The sequence below is a fragment of the Thermobia domestica genome, chromosome 7 (genome assembly GCF_964235325.1).
Source record: "Thermobia domestica chromosome 7, izTheDome1.hap1.1, whole genome shotgun sequence".
In the NCBI taxonomy this organism is placed as follows: domain Eukaryota; kingdom Metazoa; phylum Arthropoda; class Insecta; order Zygentoma; family Lepismatidae; genus Thermobia; species Thermobia domestica.
Genome location: NC_137460.1, coordinates 59,707,330 through 59,732,258, shown reverse-complemented (window position 1 = coordinate 59,732,258; position 24,929 = coordinate 59,707,330). Strand labels below are relative to the sequence as shown.

Below are 24,929 nucleotides of genomic sequence, written 5' to 3'. Positions count from 1 at the left end.
TAGCTGAACCTGCGCTCTCTACACAGCGCATCATTCTCATATGAGCATGAATCTCCTTATCATTTCTCACAACATCTGTACATGTCCTTTTACAGACACAAGTGAAAGAAGTCTTGATTAAAAAAAAAAAATTGGCCATGGATATCATAAAAAGGAGATATTTTTTTATATTTTTTCAATATCTTGCACCGTTTGCAAGATTTAAGCCTACTTCCGGTTGGAGATAGAATTGTCGTAGGTATATTACATTTGGTATATGTATGTATCGTAATGAAAATCGACAAAGGGGTATCATAAAGGGGAGACTTTATGGATTATTTTTTGAATATCTCGCACGGTTTGCGAGGTATGATTCTACTTCCGGTTTTGGAGTTACAATTATTGTTGTAGGGATGTGAAGTTTGACCTATGTATGTATCTTGATAAGAATCGGGAAGGGGTGTAATAAAGGAGAGATATTTTCAATTATTTTTTTCAATATCTCGCACCGTTTACGAGATATGATCCTAATTCCGGTTGTGGTTGGACTTGTCGAGGGAAAAATGAAATCTTTGAGTTTTACGTCCCACGATTATGCCGGGTAGTCTAAAGAAGACGATGATTATGAGAAATGAATGCAATGGTGAAATGAAGAAAGATGGAGGAAACGGGAGAACCCGGGAAAACTCACACACACCGTATTCGTCAACTACAAAGTCCAATGGTGCGAGCTGAGATTGAACCAGGGACCCCACACACCTGAGGTGAACACTCTACCGTTGAGCCAACGCAGCCCCAATTGTCGAGTGAGATGCAATTCGGTATATGTATGTATCGTAATGAGAATCGGCAAGGGGTATCATAAAGGGGAGATTTTTCGATTAGTTTTCAATATCTAGCACGTTTGCGAGATATGGGCCTACTTCTAGTTTTGAAGTTACAATTATCGAGGAAGATTTTTTCGATTATTTTTTTAACATTTCGCACCATTTGCGAGATATGATCCTACTTCCGGTTGAAGTTTGAACTGTCAAGAGAGATGCAATTTGGTACATGTTATGTATTGTAATGAAAATCGGCAAGAGGTGTCATAAAGGGGAGATTTTTTTGATTATTTTTTCAATATCTCGTACCGTTTGCGAAATATGAGCGTACTTTCGGTTGGACTTAGAATTGTCGTAGGTATATTAAATTTAGTATATGTGTGTATCGTGATGGTAATCGTCAAGGGGTATTGTAAAGAAAAGATTTTTTTCGATTAGTTTTTCAATATCTTATTCCGTTTCCGAGAAATTAGCCTGCTTCCGAATTCAGAGCTTGTGTTTAGGAGTTGAGATGTTGGACGTCATATCCTAGCGAATTTCGTTCACGCAATGCAAAATTTGCGTTTTAGTTTGCGCTAATTAACATAGTAATTATAATTTCTTTTTGCATTCTCGTCGAATAGTATGCGAAGAGTCTTTAGTGACAGAAAGATTTTGAAAGCACCAGTGGTTTGATTTTGATAAATGGGTGGTTACTGCAATTGACTTCTGTTGAAAAAACTCGTATTCAATCCACCGCCACGAAAAGTTTTAATATGCTTGAATTTCAGTTTCAATACGTAGGTCAGTGGGGCAAGATCTCCTGTGAAGAAGAAAAAAGATATACTCGAATGAAGAAGAGAAAGGGACTGCAATATGTCAATGAATGGAGAGAAATATTTACAAGTTTATTTCCTAGAATTATTTTAGATTTGGTACCATTTTCTGATTAATGTATGATCAGTGTTTTCTTTCTTCTTGTATGCAGTATGTAATAAGTAAATACATTACATACACAATTAATTATAATGTCAGTGATATATGGTGTTCATTGGGCAAAACACTCCAAACAATAAAGATTCATTTTTGCTTAGAGAAATCGTTATCCTTTGTATTCCATTATCATATGCCCATCAAACAAACGCCTGAGTGATATACAACCCCTATATACAACAATGTTGTGTTGGAATGTATAACTCATATGATATGATGCTTCAGTTTTTTTAAATTTCAACACTTCCAGTGCACCCCTAAAAAATTGTAATAAAGAAATAATGGCCATGTTTTTTAATATTCAATTAGAACTGGACAATCTACACAAAATATGGAATCGACCAGCGAAAATGGCACGTTTCTATCACTTGCGGTTTTCGAGATCTCATTGTCGAAAGAATTGGAGACAAACATATACACTTTTCTTTGGTGACAAACATATAAACCTAGCATTTTAACATATAGATTAATAATCATGTAGAAGAGAGATTAAAGAAAATGAAACATTTGATATTATCGTTTCATAGTTTTTTAAATAATGGAAAGAAAATGTCAATTTTGACTATATATAAGTGAGTAATACTGGAACGTTTATAATAATAATAATAATAATAATAATAATAATAATAATAATAATAATAATAATAATAATAATAATAATAATAATAATAATAATAATATAATTTCAAAGCAGTTTATTGGCAACAACAGCTTGACAGCCACTAGACAGTGCACTAAGAATAATACATGATACAGTGAATACATTGAATCATAATAATAAAGGAAACAAGCTAAATACATCATGATAAATGAATGTAGAAATAAAAAACAAACATTTAGTATTTGTAATTAAAAAATACATAAATAAAGATTACATACGAAAAATTACATGCACACATGGTAAAATTACATGCACACATGATAAAATTACATGCATGAACATGAAAAAATCAAACATACATTTATACAAAAAGACCGACATTATTAGAAACAAAAGAAAATATATACGCATATTAAAGGCAGCCATCGAACAAAATTAACGACTTTTAAAAAGTTTAAAGAATTGATGACGACCAATTGAAAATTTAAATTGGAACAGGTCTAAATTAGAATAGAAATTTATTAGCTGTCTCAATACAGCTATAAATAGAAGATTTGGAAAATGGCCTGGCACAAAGAAAAGGAGTAAATTTCCTGGTTCCACAATAAAGAACTCTTAACGAAATGAAACCATTTAAATAAAAACGTCCATGTAACAGATTATGTAAAAAGTTTAGATCAAACTGTGTCTATCAGTTAGTTAAGTTTACATCCTCGCGTATAGCATTTAAGCTCATATTATCATAGTGCCTAAATTTCCATTTTAACCAAGCCAGAAAATTATTCTGAACAGATTCAATAGTTAGCAAACTATTTAGGTTCACAATTCCAAACAACAGTTACATATTCAAGGCGAGACGGTACATTACATAAATAGAGAACCTTGCATGTATTAATTAAGTTCAAAGTTCTACACAACCATTTAATGGGTGTTAAATTTCTCTTCGCTTTAGATGTTACAACTTGCAGATGTTTATGAAACAACAGTTTTGTATCCAAAATAATTTATAAATCATTAACATAATTTACAAATTGAATATGATGGTTATCAATATTGTATTTATATAGAAAGGGATTTGTTTTCCTGAAATAAGATATCCCTTGAGTTTTAGAGAAGTTCAAAAGTAGGGAATTTATTTCAGACCAATGTACAATAGTATTAATATTGTTTTGTAAAATTACATGATCATTCGTTGTTAAAATACGATGAAAGATTTTAATATTGTAACCGTTCGGGGTTCGATTCTTTTATATTCCTGCTCGGGATGCCATTATTCATAATCGTTGTGGTTCGGATTCTATTCGGTGCGCTACATTACCACGTTGGGATTCGAACCAAAACTGTGAACTACTTAGTGATCAGTTTCTTCAATAGAGCGGGAACATACTGAAATCACCATGTGAATAACTGTATGAGATTCCGGTACGATTTTCATTCAGTCATTCACATTGAAGCACAAACATTACAAATTTAGCATGCACATAGCTTAAAACTAACCATATAAATAAATAGGAACACTTTCATTAAACAAAATCAATTTAGTTTAACATGTATATTTTCGGGCTGTCGTAGTGACGTTTGTTTTATTGCCCTCTTTACTGATCACAAATACTTACATGTTTTATATCTCATAAGATTATAAATTGATCTTTGTAACATTCATTTTCAATTCAAACCTGTATTATATGAATCGAAGATTTTAGCTCACACTAACGCGACACGCACACGGACGATGACGGTATCGACGCGAAATTCGCACTGTTTATTATTAGTCTACATATTCGATAAACTATAGTGATCACTATTAAGTACGAATAATTCAGTGCTGATTTAACTTGTTATAATATTTTTTTTCACTATTTTTACACAATGTCTGTCTCCAACACCTTTTATGTTTGCTCCTCCGTCTTTTGCGTGTGTTGTTCAGAAGGAATGTATGAGCAGGATTTGTTCTACTGTATTCCTCCGCCAGTGCTATACTGCGTCATCATATCTTATTTACACGTGATATAACTAATTCACTAATTAGATGTATTTCTTCAGCTTTGATGAATTAATATTGAAGGGAAAGGTAACTAATTTTTATATTTTGATGGTTATAGTCCGATGATTGGCGATATTCAGGGGGATTACTTTTTATAAATCATTCTAGTCCTCCGCAAGTTTACTCACTGTTTCTTGCTGGCTATTTTACCTTTATTTGGGTGCGATTTTGCACCGGAAAATTTACTCACACTAATACAAATTCACACAAGTTCAGCCACAGATTACTCGAAACAGACTATCTTACAGTTCACCAGAAGACGTCCCTTTTCCTTACTTGTTTCCGATTAAAAAAAGTTTTTTTTTTTTTTTTGTATATAATAAGCTTGCACACTTATAATATCATCCGCATACAACAAATAATTGCAAGTAATATTCTCAGATATGTCATTAATAAAAAAAAAAGTAAGGGCCCCAAATTAGACCCCTGAGGTATTCCAGAAGTAATATTACAAATCGAGGAAGTATTTCCCTTATATCTTACCAAGAGTTTCCTATTAGATAAATATGAGACAATCCAAGTAATTATAGAACATGGTAGATCAAATTCCATTAATTTACCTAATAATATAAGATGAGGCAGCTTGTCAAATGCTTTTGCAAAATAGAGATAAATGACATCAACTTGATCATCATTATGAATCACAAGGAGTACATTATGCATAAGACTTGATAAATTAGTAACTATAGATCTACCATTCAGAAAACCGTGTTGGTTAATATCAATCTTAGAATGTACCAAATTATATATATTTATATATTATTTTTTCAAGAATTTTAGGTATAACATTCATTACGGAAATGGGTCTAAAATCACTGATCCTATCTCCACTAATTTTAGGAATTGGTGTTACAGCAACAATTTTCCAAATATCAGGATATATATTAATATTACGGCTCTAATTAAATAAAGAAGTCAAAACAGGAGCAATGACCTCAGCTATTCCTTTGATTATAAAAGCAGGAATACCATTAATACCATAAGCAGATTTAACCTTTAAAGATTTAATAGCGTCTAACACATGTTCAATAGTAATTACAAGTGGTTTCCTGGCTGAAAAATAATTAGAAGATCTAAGTACTTCTGCATCTTTATCAGGAAATCTTTTAAAAAACTGAAGCAAAATATTCAATGAAAGAATCAGCCAACAATTTACAATCAGTTATCAAAACATTATCAGATGTTACATTACTGTTAACTAAATAATAATAATAATAATAATAATAATAATAATAATAATAATAATAATAATAATAATAATAATAATAATAATAATAATAATAATAATAATAATAATAATAATAATAATAATAATAATAATAATAATAATAATAATAATAATAATAATGGTCTTTCCTACTTTACCTATAAAAAGAATATTTTTCCAGCAACTTTCTAACATTTTGATGTTGAATTCCTTTCTAACAATTTTCTAATATTTTGCATTTTGTTTATTGAAGTTTCGCGTGACTTTTTGGCACAGGTGTTACATGAAACGTGAATCTGCAGTTTAAGTTGGAATTCGAACCACTTAATGCGTTCAAATTTCAATGCTCTTTCATTGGGAATCGAACCTGGGGTCACGTGCACCAAGGGCGCTCGCGTTGACAACTAGATCAGCAGGGAGGACTTGTGATTGAACATGGACGAAGAGAAGAATGAAAGAGGATGTTTTTTCCACTTTATGTGTATTATGTAAGTTTGTTTTTCCCTAGAAAACTTTTCTGTCTCTTGAAATAAGTTTCTGCAGATGCCCATGGTGTTGAACTCATCCACTATTTTAATATCCTCCAAGGAACTCAAGCTTTATAAATTAATATTTCTTTAAAATCTTGTCTGTAAGCGACCTAAAATTATAGAAAGCTACAAACGGTTTCGTCGAACTACTGTCGATTTCGTCAGTATGACTGAGAAGCTAAGGTTGCTTAAACCGTTATGTTACGTTCAAATAAGAATACAAATGGAATGGATGAATTCTTGATGCACTATGTAGAAACGAAAATGTTTATCTTCTTGATTCCTTAAAATGAATAGATCGTAGGATCAATTTACACAAAAGTTATTAACTTCGAAAAGAAAACAACGTTTATATGTATTACTGGAAAACTACTAACGTAACAATGTTGCGTATTGAACGCTTAACAATAATAAAACAGGAGTAACTATTACTGCTAAAAAAAACTTCCGAACAAGCTGTTTTACTCACGTGTACTATTGAATGAAAAACTTCGAATTTTGTAGATAACAAATAGAAAGAAGTCAGAACTATTAACCAAGAAGACAACTGGGGTTTAATAAAACCATTCCTAACTTTCTACTTATTTCACGTCGCTTATAGGAAATTTTTTAATTGTATAATATGGGTCCAATAGTTTCTTTAAACTAATATTTTTCCTGTTGTCTGTCTCAAACTATTTGAAGTACAATTGAAAATAGAAAGATTGAGGTAAAATAACAAACATAGTAACAGTAAGTATAACTCTCTGAATGGCGGAACATAGTAATCTGCTTCCGCCAATCTTGATAACCCGTATTTCATTCTACCTTATCTCGATAATTGTATCTCTGCATTCATCTGTGAACGAACGTTCATATTTACTATTATATAAGATTTTCTTCTGCTTGATAATTTATCTTAATCTTCTTTCATAATATTGAAGAAGAAACTACAGCAGATAGACGAAATAGTATTTCAAGTCGCTGTAAGAATTAGAATTTTACATAAAGTCCAATTTCATAGAGTATATTAAAATGTAAAATTTAATTTTTATGTGACATTCTCGGCACGCTGCCAGACTATAATATATCTAAACATAATAATTCTAGATATATTTTAGTAAGCCTTTTTTTGCTTATTTACCATTACAGCCATGTCCAGCTGCACCTTGTTCTCAGCCCCCACCTTGTGCTCCATATCCTCCTCCCTGTGGACCTCCGCCACCTTGTGGACCTCTGCCACCTTGTAGACCTCCGCCACTTTGTGATTCATATCCACCTCGTTCTGAACCTCCACCATGTTCCATATCTGAATCCAGTCTTAAAGAGCCCGGACCACTTTGTGCTTGTTCTGTTGGTGCTTCTAGAGGGAAAGGTCCAAGAGTGTCTTGCAACGTACGTAAGTATTATTAATTGATTATATTATTCAAATGAAATTTGTTTTACTGTGTACTATAATTAACACAAGGATGAAAGAAGCTCTAGTGCAAATATTTACTAACATCTCTTACAGATTTATTTGATTTATGATAGTATATTACAGTTTTCATATTATTTATGTATAATACGGTAAATTATAACAACAAATTATGTATAATAAAGAAAATATATAGTTTTTCGTACCTTTGCGTCATTTTATTTATTATAATCCTAATATTTTCCTCACTTTTGCTTCTGCGAACTTCTTCGAAGGCTTTTACGTTTTGAAACTTAAACCTACTGGGAATTCACGTATTGCTTATTTAGTCCCTTCCTCACAGATATTTCACTGCAAAACAACTTCTCAAAGTACCTGCACTGCTCACCTGTTCAACATTAGAGCGGATGTTCGCAACTTTTTCTTAGAGCATACAAATTAATCTCTTTAGAAGTAAATTCAGAACAATTAAAACTAATTCACAATTTAGATGTACACAATATATATATATTCCAAATTTACTGTAGAAAAATAGAAATCAAAAGTGTTGAAAATTTCTACGCTACATAACACAAGTTTAGTAAAGGATTTACCTAGTAATGCGAAGTAGGACTCGTTCTCTTTGTGTCCTACCTTTCATATAAATTGCGAAAAAGTAGCTAAAAAAATGTATGATTTCAATGTAAGGCTTAAATCACTGATGGAATTAGAAAGTAACTTTACACGATACAAAATTTACTGTGTGGATGATCTTAGTTCCAGGTACATATTTAGTAATATACGATTGTCAACAAACTTATATCAATATGACTAAAAGAAATGTAACGAAGAATATAAAAAAAAACATATATGAGACTATTATTATTATTATTATTATTATTATTATTATTATTATTATTATTATTATTATTATTATTATTATTATTATTATTATTATTATTATTATTATTATGTATTCTGCCTTTTGGCAGGTTCTGCAACTAGTGAGGCATTTTTCATTTATTTATTTAGGTTTGGTACTGGAAATGTTTCTTCCACGTTTCTCGATCTTCAGCTTCCTCTTTTAGCTCCCAATATTTTCTTCTATTCTCCAAATCATCGATCACTTGTGTTTTCTCTATTTCTCACTTTCCTTCCATCTTTCCTTCTATGCGGTATAAAGAAGACAATTTCTTCGCAAGATGTGTCCAATCCAATTGGCCTTCCAACGAAGGATGCTGGCTAATAGTGTCCTTTTTTTCTTTAAAACATCTTCGTTTATTATAGCTCTCTGTCCATTTTATCTTCTCCATCTACCTCCAACACCAGATTTCGAAGCTCTCTAAATATTTCTTCAATAAGAGACTATAGGGACCAAGATCTCGTGGTTTCAGAACTATCTAAATACTTGGCTGCCTCTAGGTACACCATTAATAAGGTACAGTTACTCCTTAAGACCTCTTCATAAACAGAAAACTCCGGGCACATAATACTTCATTAACGTGTGAATCCTACTTTATTAGAACTAGGGAGCTAAAATTAAATCTTGACCAAGAACCACAAGATAAAAATTGAAATTATATTAATAAGCTAAGAAGCACCATTAAAATTGTTTAATTTAAAAAGTGAGTTATAAACTACACAAAAATTTTCCATACAACAGCAGATTTTTTTCATCAGTTTTACGTAATAGATGTAATAAATGAATTAATGATTGGGATTGTCTACTATGGATTATAGTGGCTAGTGTATAAAATGTTATTTTTGTTGATTAGTCTATAAATGCATTTTTTATACATAATCGTTGAAGTTTTTAGGAGTTCTGAAGGTACTTTGAAAAGTTGTTTCCGGGGAATATGTATGAAAAAAAGGTTAAATAAATAAATAAATTCCCAGTTATTAAGTTTCAAAAAGTAAAATCCTCCGAAGAGGCTCATGGAAAGAGAAGTGAGCAAACTAGGAGTAAAATAAATAAAACTACACAAAGAAACGTAAAATTGTTTATTTCTTAATCTATCATGGGTTTGATAAGGAACACTGTTTCTAATATAGAGTTCGAATATCGGGGCATAATATTTCAAAAATAGACAATTAGATTCAGGATAATCAATTTTGAATTGAACAATTCATATACATGTTAAAAATATCTTACCTTAAGGTAAACCATTTCGATTGAGGGTGGGAAAGAAGGGGCAAATTACAACGTTGTAAAGACTTCACTTTCCATATCTGTTGTGAAGACTTCGCAGTGTGTGTTTTCTCCCACTTAGTTAGTGACAATTATTTTCGTGCAAAACACAAACTGCACAGCCCTGTGAGTTTAGGCAGAAACTATTCCTACTGGACACTGGTCGCCAGCTCTAAATTTCTAGTCGCCACTGGCGACCATAAATTTTTTGTCCTGTCATAAGTAATCTACTATCAATAGGAGGGAGGCTACTTGTCAGAAACTGAGAAATTTTCATGCGATTCTTGTTTAATCCCATTTTTCATTCGCAGGAATTACCAATAATACACAAAGAGTGAAAAAGTACACGACTGGACCGAACCCGGGTACCGTTCCGATGCGTTAACCACTACGTTACCCAATCTACTGTCCGAACAGCCATACAATCTCTTACTTTTCAGTGCTCTTCCACTCTGTCCAATTATCAATTTAAATATTGATTGACCAAATGGAATCGTTTACAAACTAACAACAATAAGTTGTAGAATTACTTACTTCAATTTACAAATTTATTGAAGTATTTAAACTTAACTGAATATTCAACACATAAAATAAATATGCAAGTTAAAATTTTACAATTTGCTATTAGAAGCGCACTTTTTTTTTTTTTTTTTTTTTTACAGACTGAACACTATGTAACCTGCAGAACCACAGAGTAGTATAGGTTGTCTATTTTAAAGGGCTCTTGAGATACTCTATACTTTGTGAACCTCCAGAACATGTGACCTCGAGTCGAAAATAGAAAAACTAGCTTTGTACGCGGTTAGATTTGGTGAAGATCTCTCTGCGTACAAAATGTGGTGGCTCCAGGTGACTCCTTTTTATGCGAAAATCTGATGGCACACACACACATATTATTTTACGATTCTGAAAGCAAAAATATATGATAAATGATCATAAAATAATCACTACAGTTTTATAGTCCCTGTAGATGTATCACAAAAATTTATGGGAGAACTACACAGAAAAACAATATAAAAATATAGAAATTTCTACTTCAGCTAAACAGAAGTATGTATGATAGAAACCGCAGAAAAACACTACAGTTTATTAGCTCTTGTAAAAATACAGGGTGATGCGGAGCCGAATGATATATTTCAAAGTTGAATATTGCACAGGCGCAATAGCTTGGAATGGGTTATGGGTAGGAGATTGGAAGAGAATTGATGGCATTTTATAGGAATACCATAATTGTTACCATGGACATCGTTAGAGCGTTGAACAATGTGTTTTCTATGTTCGTATTTATTACGAAACGAAGTCAGTCATTAAAGTTCAGCGATTATTCAGACACTTCACTGTTTTGTAACTGTTGCAGTGTTCTTATGAAATGACATCCTATCCACTTTCTAACTCCCAGCCGCAATGTGAAAGTTATGGTGACTCTTGTGTACAACTGGGACAGTGTACTCTTGACGTATATCTTTCCTCCACATCAGAACGTCAATGCACAGTTTTTTTTTTTTTTTTTTTTTTTTTTTTTTTTTTTTTTTTTTAACACAGCCTGCGACCAGCCTTGAGAAAGAAGCGATCACACTTTTTGCAGAACTTATATATATATCATTTTGCTGGACACCGGGAGCATACAGCGCAAGGTGTAACTGATTTGTTCGACTGATGGGGTGGCAAGTGCTATACTATTCCCCAGACTTAAACTCTTGTTACTTGACTTGATCCCTGAGCTGAAAGAACCTCTCCGTGGCATTCATTTCAGAACTGTTCAAGAGATTCTTCAGGTAGTAAATCGGTCTCTTAAAAATATCAACATTTCAGGTATCCAACGGCTTCTGCATCACTGGCAACGCATTATATAGAATGATAGTGATTACAATGAAGGACGGTAAACCTTTGTAACATGTATCTTTTTGTATCAGTTGTAAATAAATAATTGTCACTATTAAAGTTCCAACCCTCGTATTTAATTTCCCGCTTTGATCTTGAAATCTCAACAAGTGAAATAATGGATCTAATTTCCGGACTTCTACTCTTTCTCTTCAGCTGAATCACTAGTAATGGAGAAATTGATCTGAAGCTCAGTTAAAATTGTAATAATAAGAGTAATACATTTTAACATCATTAGAAATGTCTATATCCTTGTTTTTAACCTTTTTCATTACTTTGTCAAATTGTTGCAGAATACAACCCTACATTGATTATTATCAATGCTATCTTAATTCTAAGAAGAACCTCAGTTTAATACCCGTTTTGTTTTCTGAAATTATTTTTTAACGCAACAAACACTAATTTCTAATCTTCATCAAAACTCTTACAGGAATCACTGCACACCACTGAATTTTAATATCATAGTTTCAGAATCAAAACATATTTCCAAGGTGTTTTATCTCCATATAGAATCCAAAAATTAGTTGTATAACTTTTATATTATCTATATATATAAATATATAAAAGTATTACAGTTGTACAGCATTATACTGATCATGAGCCAAATAGATTCAGCAAGTGAGCTGAATATGGAATAGAGGATTTCTGTTCTTAAGTATTGAATGCAATTTCAGACATATCTGTATTATCTTATGATTAACCTCTACAGTTGCCAAGTTTCAGACCATGTGGTTCTAAAGCATTCGAAACCCTCATTTTTTTTTTTTTTTTTTTTTTTTTTTAAATAGAACACGGAAATTTTACAAGTGTCAATTTACATCAGCCCAATTCCAGTTTTATATTTAACAATTATACTTAACTGATCATTATGGGATATAGGTGGCGTGGAATTTACTGTGGCTGAAAAGTTCAGAAGGAATAATTTCATTACCTATTTTTTTTCTCACTGATAACAAAATTGCTTGTGACAAGTATGAAGTATATTTTTGCCCCAGAGTTGCTAAACCATAAAATATGGTCTGCCAGAAAAGAATCATATTTTGCAGTTCAAAACACGTAATGAAATTTCATTTTTAATAGAGCCAAACACTTGTTTGTCTCCACGAAATTCCAGAACCTTAGAAGCTAGTTTGTTAACCACAGAAAAAAAACTTTTTTAGCACATTTTCCCAACATATTACTTTATGTTTATGCTGGCTGAGCGAACGTTTGTCAATCCTGTTCATCTCGCTTCCCTTGTTTGTCAAGAAGACTCGATGAAATACAGAATTTTCATGTTCATTCGTTTGTCAACTTGGTTATAATTATTGAAACCAGATGTTGCAAACAAAGAACAGTGATCCTTGGCTGGGAGAATAAACAAAATATTTACGGCTAATATTTCTCCATTCACTAAAACAATCTGAAATAATTCTTTCGCTGCAAAATTGTTGTGTTCTATCGATATACCACCACAAGGACTGAGAAAAGTAAGCAATTTTGTTTCATTTATACCACTTTTTTAATTGAATAATCCCGAATGCGGACAGTGTTTTCCCAATAAAAGGAATGATTACCAGGTACAGGATTTACCAAATTCACTGCTTAGAGAACGTAGGTTTTATACATTCTGCCAGCGCTCCGAGATTTTCAAATTTTGTATTGTGTGTTCTGTTTTGAACTACCATTTTAGCTGGATTTTCAGGCCTCGACTGTTCACTTTTATTTTTACCACTAAAACACGAGTCCAGTTAAGGTATTTTCTCTAAAATTTTACACTCTTGCTCTGTCTGTTTTCTAAGCTTCCTTATCATATGCAGCACCACTTAGCATAGATATCTGTCGCGTGAGGTCCCTGGCTCGCTCTCATCTAAGTGGGCTTTGTAGTGGACAAACACCGTATACGGGGGTTCTCCCGTTTCCTCCCGCTTCCATTATTCCACAATTATTATCCATCACATCATTAATATCTTCCTTAGCCTCGGTGCATAATCGTGGGATGTTAAACTTAAAAAAGAACTAGATAGTCGATCCGATACCAAAATGGACGCCTTTTGCAGTCATCCACCTTTCGCCTGAAAATCTAACTATACGGTTTAGTCATCATTATATAGATCTTGCCATCTCACGTTGAAAGGAGTACACTAATAGTACCATATCAATTTAATGTCAGAATGCTAATCTAATGCGTGTTTCCTAATAATAAAAACAATGAAAATATTAACTTGTTTTACTACTATCTACGTTCTACAGCCCTGTACAACTGCACCTGTTACACATGCCTAAATAGGACTCTACACATACATGCACATCCACACACACATCCACACACACACACACACACACACACACACACACACACACACACACACACACACACACACACACACACACACACACACACACACACACACACAAACACACAGTACTATATATATATTTAAATAATAATTTTTGGATTTGTGAATCCTTGTCAAGATAATGATATATAATATTTTTCCAGTTTCCAGAAAATATTCGTCAGGATTTGGAAATCGAAGGAAAGGCGATTCACGTACTGCTGGCTTTTTAACAGGGTAAGAATAAATAAATAAATAAATAAATAAATAAAACTTCAGAGGTATTTCGTAATATTTATCTACTTTTCGTTTGTTTATAATACAAAGTATTGATACTTATTTTAGTCTAAGCTGAAACAATTTTTTAAATGATCATTTAAATTTGTATACTGTAAAGACAAAAGGAAAGTCTGGTCAGATGTATATTTTTTTAAAAAAGTTAATCTATCTATTATGCGTTTACGTTAAATATATTAAATTTCTTATTATAACAATTACAACGCTACTCTTGTTTTTTCTTCCCTTCTAGGGAAGTATTAAAAAGCATTGAAACACGTCTTTAATTATTTCGTCCAATATACCAAATTTCATGTCTCTAACCTTTAGAGTTCCGAGATATGAACATTGTAAGATAATAATTGCTACTCCTCTGTCTTCTTCTCCCCATCGAATTTCCAAAAATCCTTCCTTAGTAGGACCTTACATCACATACCCTATGCCCTGTCCCAATTTCAAGTTTTGGCTTAAGTAATTTAGACTGAAGGCACACTGTTGAGGAGACAGAATAATTAACTTTTTATTTTTAATTTTGAATAAGTGAATAATTAGTTATTTTTTTATTTCTCTGTTCAAGTGAGAACAGGAAGCACTAGGTCAGAGATACCTGAGTGATTGTTTTCTCTTTAGAGGAAGTGGTGACCCAAAGACAACAAAGTTATTTTATTTTTATTTATTTATTTATTTATTTATTTATTTTTGAAGGAAAACTGAAGTCAGGCTTCTTTGAAAGTTCAAGTATCGGTCAAACTAGATCGAAGAGGCGACCAGTGGTTCCCGATTAAGGCAACATGCTAGGCGTTGCTTGTAGACAGAGATTTAGAACTCCAAGATAAAAGAGCTCACTACACAAATCAATTTCCTTTTTTAAAAAACTGAAAAACATCGACATCGATTTTTTAAAAAAATCGTTTATGAATAAATTTATTTTGTTGAACCTTATTCAAATCCAGTACTTTAATTTATGAGGAAAGAAAGTAGGCTCATCCTATAATCTTAAGTTTAGATAGAGGTAAGTTGATTTGTAGGCTCGAACTTCGGTTGTAGGAGAAGAAGAAGAAAAGATCAAATGTAAATGATAAGGCAAGAGAAGAGATAAGAAATACTACATATATCCGTTGTGTATAATTAATGAGACTCATCCCCTAGACAAGTGAAACCAAAAATAAATAAATAAATAAATAAAAAATAAACCCTATTCATATTTAGGGATTTGTTCTTATTTTGAATAGAGAAGACACCGCTACAACGGAAATATTATACAGACCTCTACCTGTATTTGCCTATTTTTCTTCTTTTTTTTTTATTTTTCTTTATTTGAAAGAAGTATTATCTTTGACCTTTAAGAGCCTGACATACTAAAAATAATACAAAATTTGCTGTTTTTCTTTTGTTTATTTTTAATAAGTGAAAGGATATAATGAAATGCAACTTACCACAATCATAGATAATTATTCTACAACAGAAAATATGAATCTGAAGAATGTTCAGTGTTGTCATCCATAGAAATTACATTATTGGCAGAATAACATTTCCCCCAAAACCTAAATTAAGGCAGCGACTAGAGGAACTTACTCAACTGCATTTAATTATATATCATGTTGTTTTGGTATCCTGTAAATTACTTTTAAGTAATAGTTGTATTTAGTTTGTAATAAACAAATAGTTTTAACATACAGTGATTAAAATTAAATAATAATGTTATTTAAAAAAGTAGTTCACAGGATACCAAAACAAAATGATACGTAAACAAATGCAGTTGAGTTCGTTCCTCTAGTCGCTGCCTTAACTTAGATTTTTGGAGAAATGTTATTCTGCCAACACTGTAATTTTTATGGATGGCAATATTGAAAATTCTTCAGATTCATATTTTCTGTTAAAGAATAACATTATCTATGATTGTGATAAGTTGAATTTCATTATCTTCTTTCAATTATGAAAAACAAGCAAAATAAAAATGTTATTTTTTAAAAAAAATTTTTTAGTATGTCAGGCTCTTAACCGTTGTTAATAACTTCGGTTTAATCTTTTGCAATATTGGGATCCACAATTCGTCATTCCACAGAATGAACATGTGCTAATTTACTACAACTACTGAAGTGTTTCAATGTTAACCATGTGTAATCGTCCTTCCGTGTTATAATTCCACCTGTTCGGCAAGAAAGAAGTTGAGTAAGCAATAGAAGTAGCACTTGTTCAAATTAGAGCAAGCTATCTGCTAAAAGGAACCATTTTTTGTGTTACATGTATTTATTTATGTCACTGGTATGCATATTTTTAAATTTAATTTTTATTCTAAAGGAAGAAAACACTTATGTGAAGCTAACAGTAACAGTTACAAAGAGTAGAATGAAAAGATCATTATATTAAAACTATTATCACACAACATTTTGGAAATATTTAATTGACATTTAACTTTATTTATTCCAGAGCGCCTTGTGTCTGTAACCAAGAGGAAGAAAGATTTCCAGTAAGTATTGATATTTTATATAATGTATGTGTTTGACTTCTTTTTAAAAATCGTAATTGATTGATAGTTTTCCACGTAAATGAAGTTAAGTTTAGCCGAAGAAGAAAAATAATACTGAAGACAATAGTCTATAGAAAGTCAACTTTGAAACTTAGTCAGTCTTAAATAATAAATAAAAATGCCTATTTGATCCGTGTTAATAAGTCTGAGTTGAAACTAATTGTGTGAAAATATGAGTGTAACGAGCCAATAACATTATAATCAGATTAACCTAAAGGTATCTGAGGTGGGAGAAGAACGGAAAACCTGATCAGACGATTGGTGGGAACTTTCGTGCCCGATCTCTCTTTTACAGATACTCTACCATTTAGATACTAACGTAAATATTATAGAATACAGATTGTATTGATTGTGACTTCATTGTGGGGCATTTACCTGACAAGCGGACTGTACTAAACTCATCTTCTATATATCATTGAGTTGCTACTTCATTGCAACGCCTATTAATTAGCATCATTGAGCTGCTTGTCCATCACAACTCCTAGTAACAGCACCATTGGGTTCCTACTACATCTCAATTCCTCTTTATCAGCACCACTGGGTTGCTACTAGGGGGAACCGTAGCCTAATGGTTGGAGCATTGGACTTACGTTCACTTGATTCCGGTTTGATTACTGGCTACTCAGAGTCGTGAAGCAAACTGGGGAGTCACATGAATAAAAGATGTGACGGCCACAAGGTCTAGAAAACTCTGACAGGACGATGCAGTGCGCTGACCACGTGTTAATCACTAGATTGGACGTGGTTTAGCCGGTCGCAAACAGATGGTGTTAGAGAGGCTTAGACTCACACAGGGCTATCACGCCAACTGGCTTTTTTTTTTTTTTTTTTTTGTCAGGTTGTAGCTTTACCGCAACTATAAATAATTTGCACTATTGATTCATACCATTGTAACTCCTATCAATTAACACCAGTGGGTTCATATTCCATTGCAACTCCTATCAATCATCAGTCATCACGTTTGGGTTGCTACTCCATACCAACACCTATTAATCAGCACCAGTGGGTTGCTACTCTATTTCAACTCTTATTAATCAGTACCATGGCATTGCTACTCCATCACAATCAACAACTGTTGTTGTTACTCTATCACAATCAATACCTGTTGTTGTTACTCCATTGTAACTTCTATTAATCAGGGAGTTATCTTAACCCGTAAGTCCTCCTTCAATTTTAACTACTGCAGATTATTTAATCTGTTCCTTAGAACATCCACACCTTCACTTCGTTATACCTCTTGGACATTAACAAAATTTCATTAAACAGTCCCTCTTGGACAATTTCATTATTTTAATCTTATTCGCAAGATGGAGATAGGACTTGAGTTCCTACCAGTCCAGAAAAAGGAATTTTCCGTTATTCTATCATTGACCTAAGATTATCGTCTGAAACAGAAACAAGAATTTAAGTAGCGTAGCTTTAGCTTGACAAGCAAGACACTCTTTTAAACATGTGTAGAACTAATAACAACAAATTCAAAAAATCATAAAGAATTTTTATATAAATTCAATATAAACATTAATATTGTCGACCGCAATCAGCAAATTTTAACAATTAAAATTAAAAGAAAGAAGTTAGAATTTATGTAACAATTAACGTGAAGAACAGATGAGAAATGATTTATGTGATCAAATTATGTGATTGACTGGGGAAGATGTAATGATTTGAGTATACATGTTTTTCTCTTTTTGTTCTCTCTGAAACATTGCTCTCTTCCTCATAGTCACTAAAGTCGCTGTTTATACAGGAATTGTATACTTCTTTTGTACATAGCGTTAATGTTTCTGTCTGTTCTCCACACACGTAGCTTCTAAACTGAAGTGAAGGGAACTCAAGTGCTATTATTTTATATATATATATATATATATATATATATATATATATATATATATATATATATATATATATATATAAACAAACTGGATTCTGGTTTTCCCAGACATTTTTGATCTTTTACTAAGTAATAACCAACTTTTCGGCACGAAAAACTTTGTGAATATTTCCATATAAAATATTTGAACTGATTTTCGCTTTAACTATTTGTTTCTTGATATTATTCTTTATCCAAACAATTTTATTTATATTTCAGCCTCCACTTTGTGATTGTCCAGACGGTAAGTGGAGTATATTTTTCTTTTTTTTTCTTTTAATATTGTATATATTGGTTTCTAATATAAATGCAAGTATATATTTTTTTCTTTCCATTTAAGTTATTCTAAAAAGGGAGAACTTTTAGTTTTTTAAACTGATAAAAGATTCAACTATAAAATAATTGCTTGAGGTTGAAGTCGAACTAAACTTCTACAGATAATCTGTCAGCTATCCACGTTGTGTTTGTTTTTTGTAAATAATTCTCTAGTTGCTGTTTTATTTACTTAAAGCACATGATCATGACTTCTTAAGTTAACATAGATAATTTGTCAGCTTCAAAGTTTTGTTTCTCTGTTCTGTTAACAATCTTATGTACTCAAAGGTCAATACTTGGTTCCAGAAGTATTATTAATGCATGAACAAATGGTTGACTATGACTATTGTGTACGTGATGTTTTGAAGTTCAAAGATAAGACAGTCACATGATAGATTAAATGTTCCCTTTTGAAATCTCTTAACAACACACAGGGTGAGAACAACAAGATTAATTTTAAATATATAAACTGAGAACATTCACAGATAGATTATTCAGTGTTAAAATTATAGACGCGTAACTATCGTGAACGTTCGTCTGAAGAAAACTCTTTTTCTCATCCACCCACGACATATACTTATATTTAAAGAACTACGGTTCTTACTGGCTGACTGCTTAGTCTTAATTCTTTCGATTCTTTCAACTAGAAAATTAACTCTTTGTCCTGAATCTATTTTTGGAAAGTCAAAATCTTAACACACTTCAAAACATCACTTCAAGATATAATTCTTATATATATATATATATATATATATATATCATTATTTTATTCTATGGAATCTTAAATTTGTGAATCTTGTAATTAATACTTTTAATTTTTACCAACAATAAATACGGCTTTCTCTATCCGGGATTTGCCGCGAAAAGATCCTACCTACTTTCTTTAAATCCTTCAAGAACCTCCGGTTCTACTACAATACCGTGCTAATTTTTATTTAACATTCCATTGGTTCCATAATTTTGGGCTACCTGAATCCTTACATTTCACAATTTCGGTTCTAGTCTCCTAACCAATGGTTAGACAGAAGTAATTTTCTGTTATTTAATTATTTGCACTTAGAATAAACTTAAAATCAAAATAGCCTTGAAAAAGTGCTTTTCTCTGTACTGAACTCGTAAAAATTTTACTTTTTAATTGAATTATATTAGCTTTTTCCAAGCCACCTTGTTGAGGCTTTCGTCTTTTTTGACTTTTTCTCCATTCTCTAAGAGAAGGAAGAAATTTTAATAGGAAGCAGAAACTTCAAATAAACACTAAACTTTATAGAATAACTCCTGTAATTCACAATGTTTCTACGAATATTATATATATAAGTGAATATTCTGGAATACCTAGGTTTCCAAATCACTTTAGATTTTTTCATGTTTTTCAATTTCATGAATGTACGAGGTTTGTCTGAAGAATAACTCGCCTGGTGACACTGACAAGTTGTTTTATGCCAAAATACAACCACAAGTGTCAACTCCAAAGCAATCTTCATTCACTCAACACACTTGTCCAACCGTCTCTGCTACGCCTTCATGCTCTGCTGTAGGATTCTGCTGGGATGATCCTAAACTCTGTTGTTACAGCCTTCTTCATGGCCTCCACTCCTTCAAAATGGGCCCCTTTGATCCCCTTCAGCTTGGAGAAATAGGAAAAAAAAATACAAGTAGTAGGATCTGGTGGATACGGGGGTTGATCCAGGATGGCGATGTTCTTCTTGGCCAAGAACTGCTGAGAGAGCTAAGAGCGTTGACTTGGTGAGTTATCGTGACGCAGTAGCCACGATTTGTCCTTCAATAGCTTCCGTCTCTTCTCGTGCATCATCAAAAACAGGATTTCTCTGTAGACGCCTTGATTGATCGTCTGACCATGTGGCAAGAACTTTCTGTGAGCAATGACAGAAGAACGTTATCAGCATGACTTTGACTGCCTTGCTTTCCTTAGTTTTGGTAACAAAGGAGTCTATCACTGACAGCTCTAGCGCGTGGATTGTGAGTCATACTCAAATATCCATGACTCATCACCATTGATAACTCTTGAAGCAAGTCTAGTTTTGTTTGGAGATGAGAAATGATGTCGTTCCACATCTGCATGCGGCACCCCTTCTGATCATTACTCAGCAGCCGTGACACAATTTTTACGCAATTTTCCACATGCTCAAATCTTCGACGATGATTTTGCAAACAATGTCCTTTTTTCATGCTCAGTTCACTGGAGATCATTCGAACAGTTAGCTAATTATCACCACACAATACCTGCCTTATCCGTTCCTCGTAAACGTCAATCGTGCATATAGAAGGCCTCTAGCTCCTAGGGTCATTTTTCATTTCCTTACAGGTCTCTTTCAACTTCTTGTACCTTTCAAAAATACTTGTGCGTGACATGATGTTCTCTCCGTAAACTTAACTCCGAGTACTTCTCCGACGGAGTTTTCCCTAACAGTACCAGAAATTTTACGTTAATTCGTTTCTTCATTTTTCCTCAGTTCTCACAATTAAACGACCTGCAAAGACAAAGGTGCATGTAAGAGAGATTACAGCCATCATATTACCAAAATATCATATTATATGGTTAAATAATTAACCGATCTCTATTGTGCACACCAGAGAGTCAGGATATTTTTCAGATTTACCTGATATCTTGAAATTTAGATGGAAAAGAAATATAAGGGAAAAATGCAGTGTACTCAAAAATTTTCAATTAAATAAAATTGAATTTAATATGAATATTGAAATAATGTATTAAATGTTATTACATATTCTAATTTTATCAAGAGTTTTTTTTTTTTTTGCTTAAAAGAAATACTTTCTAATATAAAGTTTTTAATCAATTAACCGTTTCTTTCTTTTTTTCTCCAGTAGATTTGCCTCCAGCTGGTCAACGTCCACGGTAAGACAAAAAAGTTACAAAGACATTAGTAATTTTTAAGGAAGGAAGAAACACAAAAAAGTCACATGTAGATTATGTATATAAAAATATTTTAATTACAAATAATATACTGCATTTCTTAATGATAGTTGTGAATATTGTAGCATACCACTTTTGTGTAACTTATATCTTCATTCTTCAACTCGATTTACCGTTTGTGACCATAGCCTCTACTGGAACACGAGAGCAGCCTCAGACCATTCCGATAAGAAGTCGCAGAACTTGTTATGGACTTTGTCCGAAATCAGTAGAGGACGTAACTAAGAACAATGTTTGTGTAATTTTAATGAGTTTAGTGTAGAATATTTCGTAGTTCGGACGAAAAATGTTGTGACCCATTTAGTATATTCAGCCAGTAGAACAACGTAAATTATTGAAAACTTATTAAAGACAATTGATCAATGGTTTATTTCCAAATAGAGCAATTATATAGATCAGGTTCAGAGCTTCACTTCAAAGCGAATTTGTAACCATTCACGGGCAATATATTTATCATGCATAAAATAGTCAGTAGACACAATTATATAGACATAGATAACATAGATCGCATGAAGACCAGACGGCACACAGAAAAGATCTATATAATATTTCAGCAGTTCACCAATCAATGATGAGAACTGGGAAATCAACATAACATACAGTTAGTTATCAGTCTTACAAGGGTTCATAAGTGGAGTGATGTGCAAGGATCTACTAATTTCTTTTCTTATTATGAATCTGTGATAAGTTTATATAAAAGTGTGTTATTCGATTATTTATCTGAAGGTGGCTTGATTTTTCTAGTTCGAGAATCTGGTCAGGCTGAGAATAACCTTCTGTTCATGTATTTTTTTTTAAATTTTTGTTGTTATTTGGGAGTGGGTTTATATAGTGAGTTATGAAGCATCGTAAAGACCCCACTTCTCATCGCTCGTCAGCACTTTGTCTAGAAATGAATTCTTGCCCCGGCAAGACAACAATGAAACACATTCAATTGCTCGTGTCCGTAACTGTAATCGACTCATGTGGGATTTATCAACTCATTTCGTAAGCTAATAGAAGTGTAGGCGAATGATTTCTGCACTGCAATTCAATGCTTTTTCCAAACCTCACATGTTTGTCTATTATACCAGTGGTGGCTTTAGCGGGTAGGTCGGTTAGGCACGGACCTACCCAAAAATTTTGAAAAATGTACAAACGCTAAAAAATACAATAAAGAGTAAATATTTTTCCCACTTTTTATATTAATGGTAGATAACTGTATAAAAAATAGCATTATCCACTACTGTAAAAGTAATATCCTACTGTCATAAATCAATCAAATGTGTATGTGTATCCATAGGCAAGGTAGTGGGCCTACCCAAAATTAAAATCCTAAAGCCTCCCCTGTATTATAAGCCTCAATAATTGTCATGAGGGTCTTGTTACCTCTGACTTGTTGATGTTCCATACATCGTGCGTGCTGGAAGAATTTCTGCGCCATTTTAAAATGTGCTAAACTCATATTATATAAAGAGTATCCGGTACAATTTATATATTATCCAATATCTCTATATATATATATATATATATATATATATATATATATATATATATATATATATATATATATATATATATATACAGTGAAACCTGTCTATGTTGGCCACCATCGGTTCCATCGAAAAGTGGCCAACTTACAGAAAATAAGTGTGATTTGTGTATTTTTAGAATAGGATTTCTAGTATTACTTGATTGTAAAATTTTAATAAGCAGTGGCACGACAGCTACTTATAAATAATATTAAGAGTAATCATAAAAATATAAGCACTAGAAAATATTACTATAGTATGCGAAAGCGCCGATTTCTCTGTAAATTGGGGGGGGATTCAGATGCAGAAGGCATATATATATATATATATATGAAGATTTTAAGACAAATTGCACTCAAATTATACCAAATATTGTATACTCATAAGTAAAATAGGGCCATATGAGCTTTGGGGGCCTTCCCCCCCCCCCCAGGATCGGCGCTCTTGATAGTATGTTTAATATATATGCATACCTTTCTCTTCCTGAAAACTAGTCTGGTACATTGGATTATTCGGATTGAAAACACAACAACACAAACAACCATGAAATAGGAGTGTATGTACGCACTTTATTGAAATTGATATTATAGCACACTGAGTTATTCAGATTGAAAACAAGAAGGCTAAGTTATAAATTGAGAAATTCATATGCAATTTATATTACTTCTTTTCAGTTGTTACTGGAAGGTGGGTCATTCTAGACATATTTGCTTTATTCTTTTTGGCAGATATGCACATTCTAATATTGTAGTTAACTACCTCTTGTTAATGAGCTAGAAGTGTTTCCCTCGGAGCAAAAAATGTTTTGAGAAAATCTTGAGGGAATTCATATGTCAAAACCTCCGCTACCTTTTGACATGCTTGCAGGTGTCAATAAATGACAATTGAGCTTTAACCTTGAGAATTTTTCGAAATTACTAAAGCTTCCCACTGATGAAAGGAGCCGATATAGCTAATGGTTTTACCAAAACAGATACGTAAACAAATACGTACAACCATTTCCTGAATTTTTGTACGTGCTTTTCCTTATTCACATCTTCCTTAACCACCCTTTTATGAGGGTAGTGTTCTGGCCATTGACCTCCAAGAACAAATCGTGCGAATCTATGCTTCTTTGTGTCCAGTCTCAAATACAGAACATCTGCCTCTCATATGGGAATTCGAAAGAGTCAAGAAAAATAACAAAACTGTATTTTTCGTGGCCAAGATACGCAGGTAAATTTATCATTATCATCATAGGGTAAACATAGCTTCAGTGTGGCCAACTTCCAAGATAGACAGGTGGCCAACTTATAGAGTAGTAAGTAACGAATGTCTTACGGGAAAATGCAGGTTCAAGACGAACTAGGCCAAGATAAGCAGGTGGCCAACTTAGAGAGGTGGCCAAGTTGATAGGTTTCACTGTATAAACTCGATCGTAAACTTTTCTGCTGTTAGTAAGATTCTTTAAACACAAATAGTTATTCCAATGCTCTTAATTATTAGAATAATAGATCACTTTCATTTTAAAATATAATAATCTAGTAAATAAAATTATTTTTGTACAGATTCAATT

At 32.5% G+C, this 24,929-nt stretch overlaps 1 protein-coding gene across 3 annotated transcripts in view; it reads left to right on the top strand.

The window, feature by feature from the left end:
* LOC145690147 (uncharacterized) overlaps nucleotides 1-24,929 on the top strand; it is a 74,336-nt gene that overhangs the window by 28,504 nt on the left and 20,903 nt on the right. For 2 of the 3 annotated variants that reach the window (XM_081764754.1, XM_081764756.1), the window contains exons 9-13: nucleotides 7,289-7,535; nucleotides 14,084-14,156; nucleotides 16,626-16,665; nucleotides 18,815-18,839; nucleotides 21,755-21,785. In XM_081764754.1, the coding sequence (XP_081620880.1) occupies nucleotides 7,289-7,535; nucleotides 14,084-14,156; nucleotides 16,626-16,665; nucleotides 18,815-18,839; nucleotides 21,755-21,785 (416 nt within the window). The remainder of the gene's footprint in view (nucleotides 1-7,288; nucleotides 7,536-14,083; nucleotides 14,157-16,625; nucleotides 16,666-18,814; nucleotides 18,840-21,754; nucleotides 21,786-24,929) is intronic. The other variant, XM_081764755.1, reaches the window with a different exon arrangement.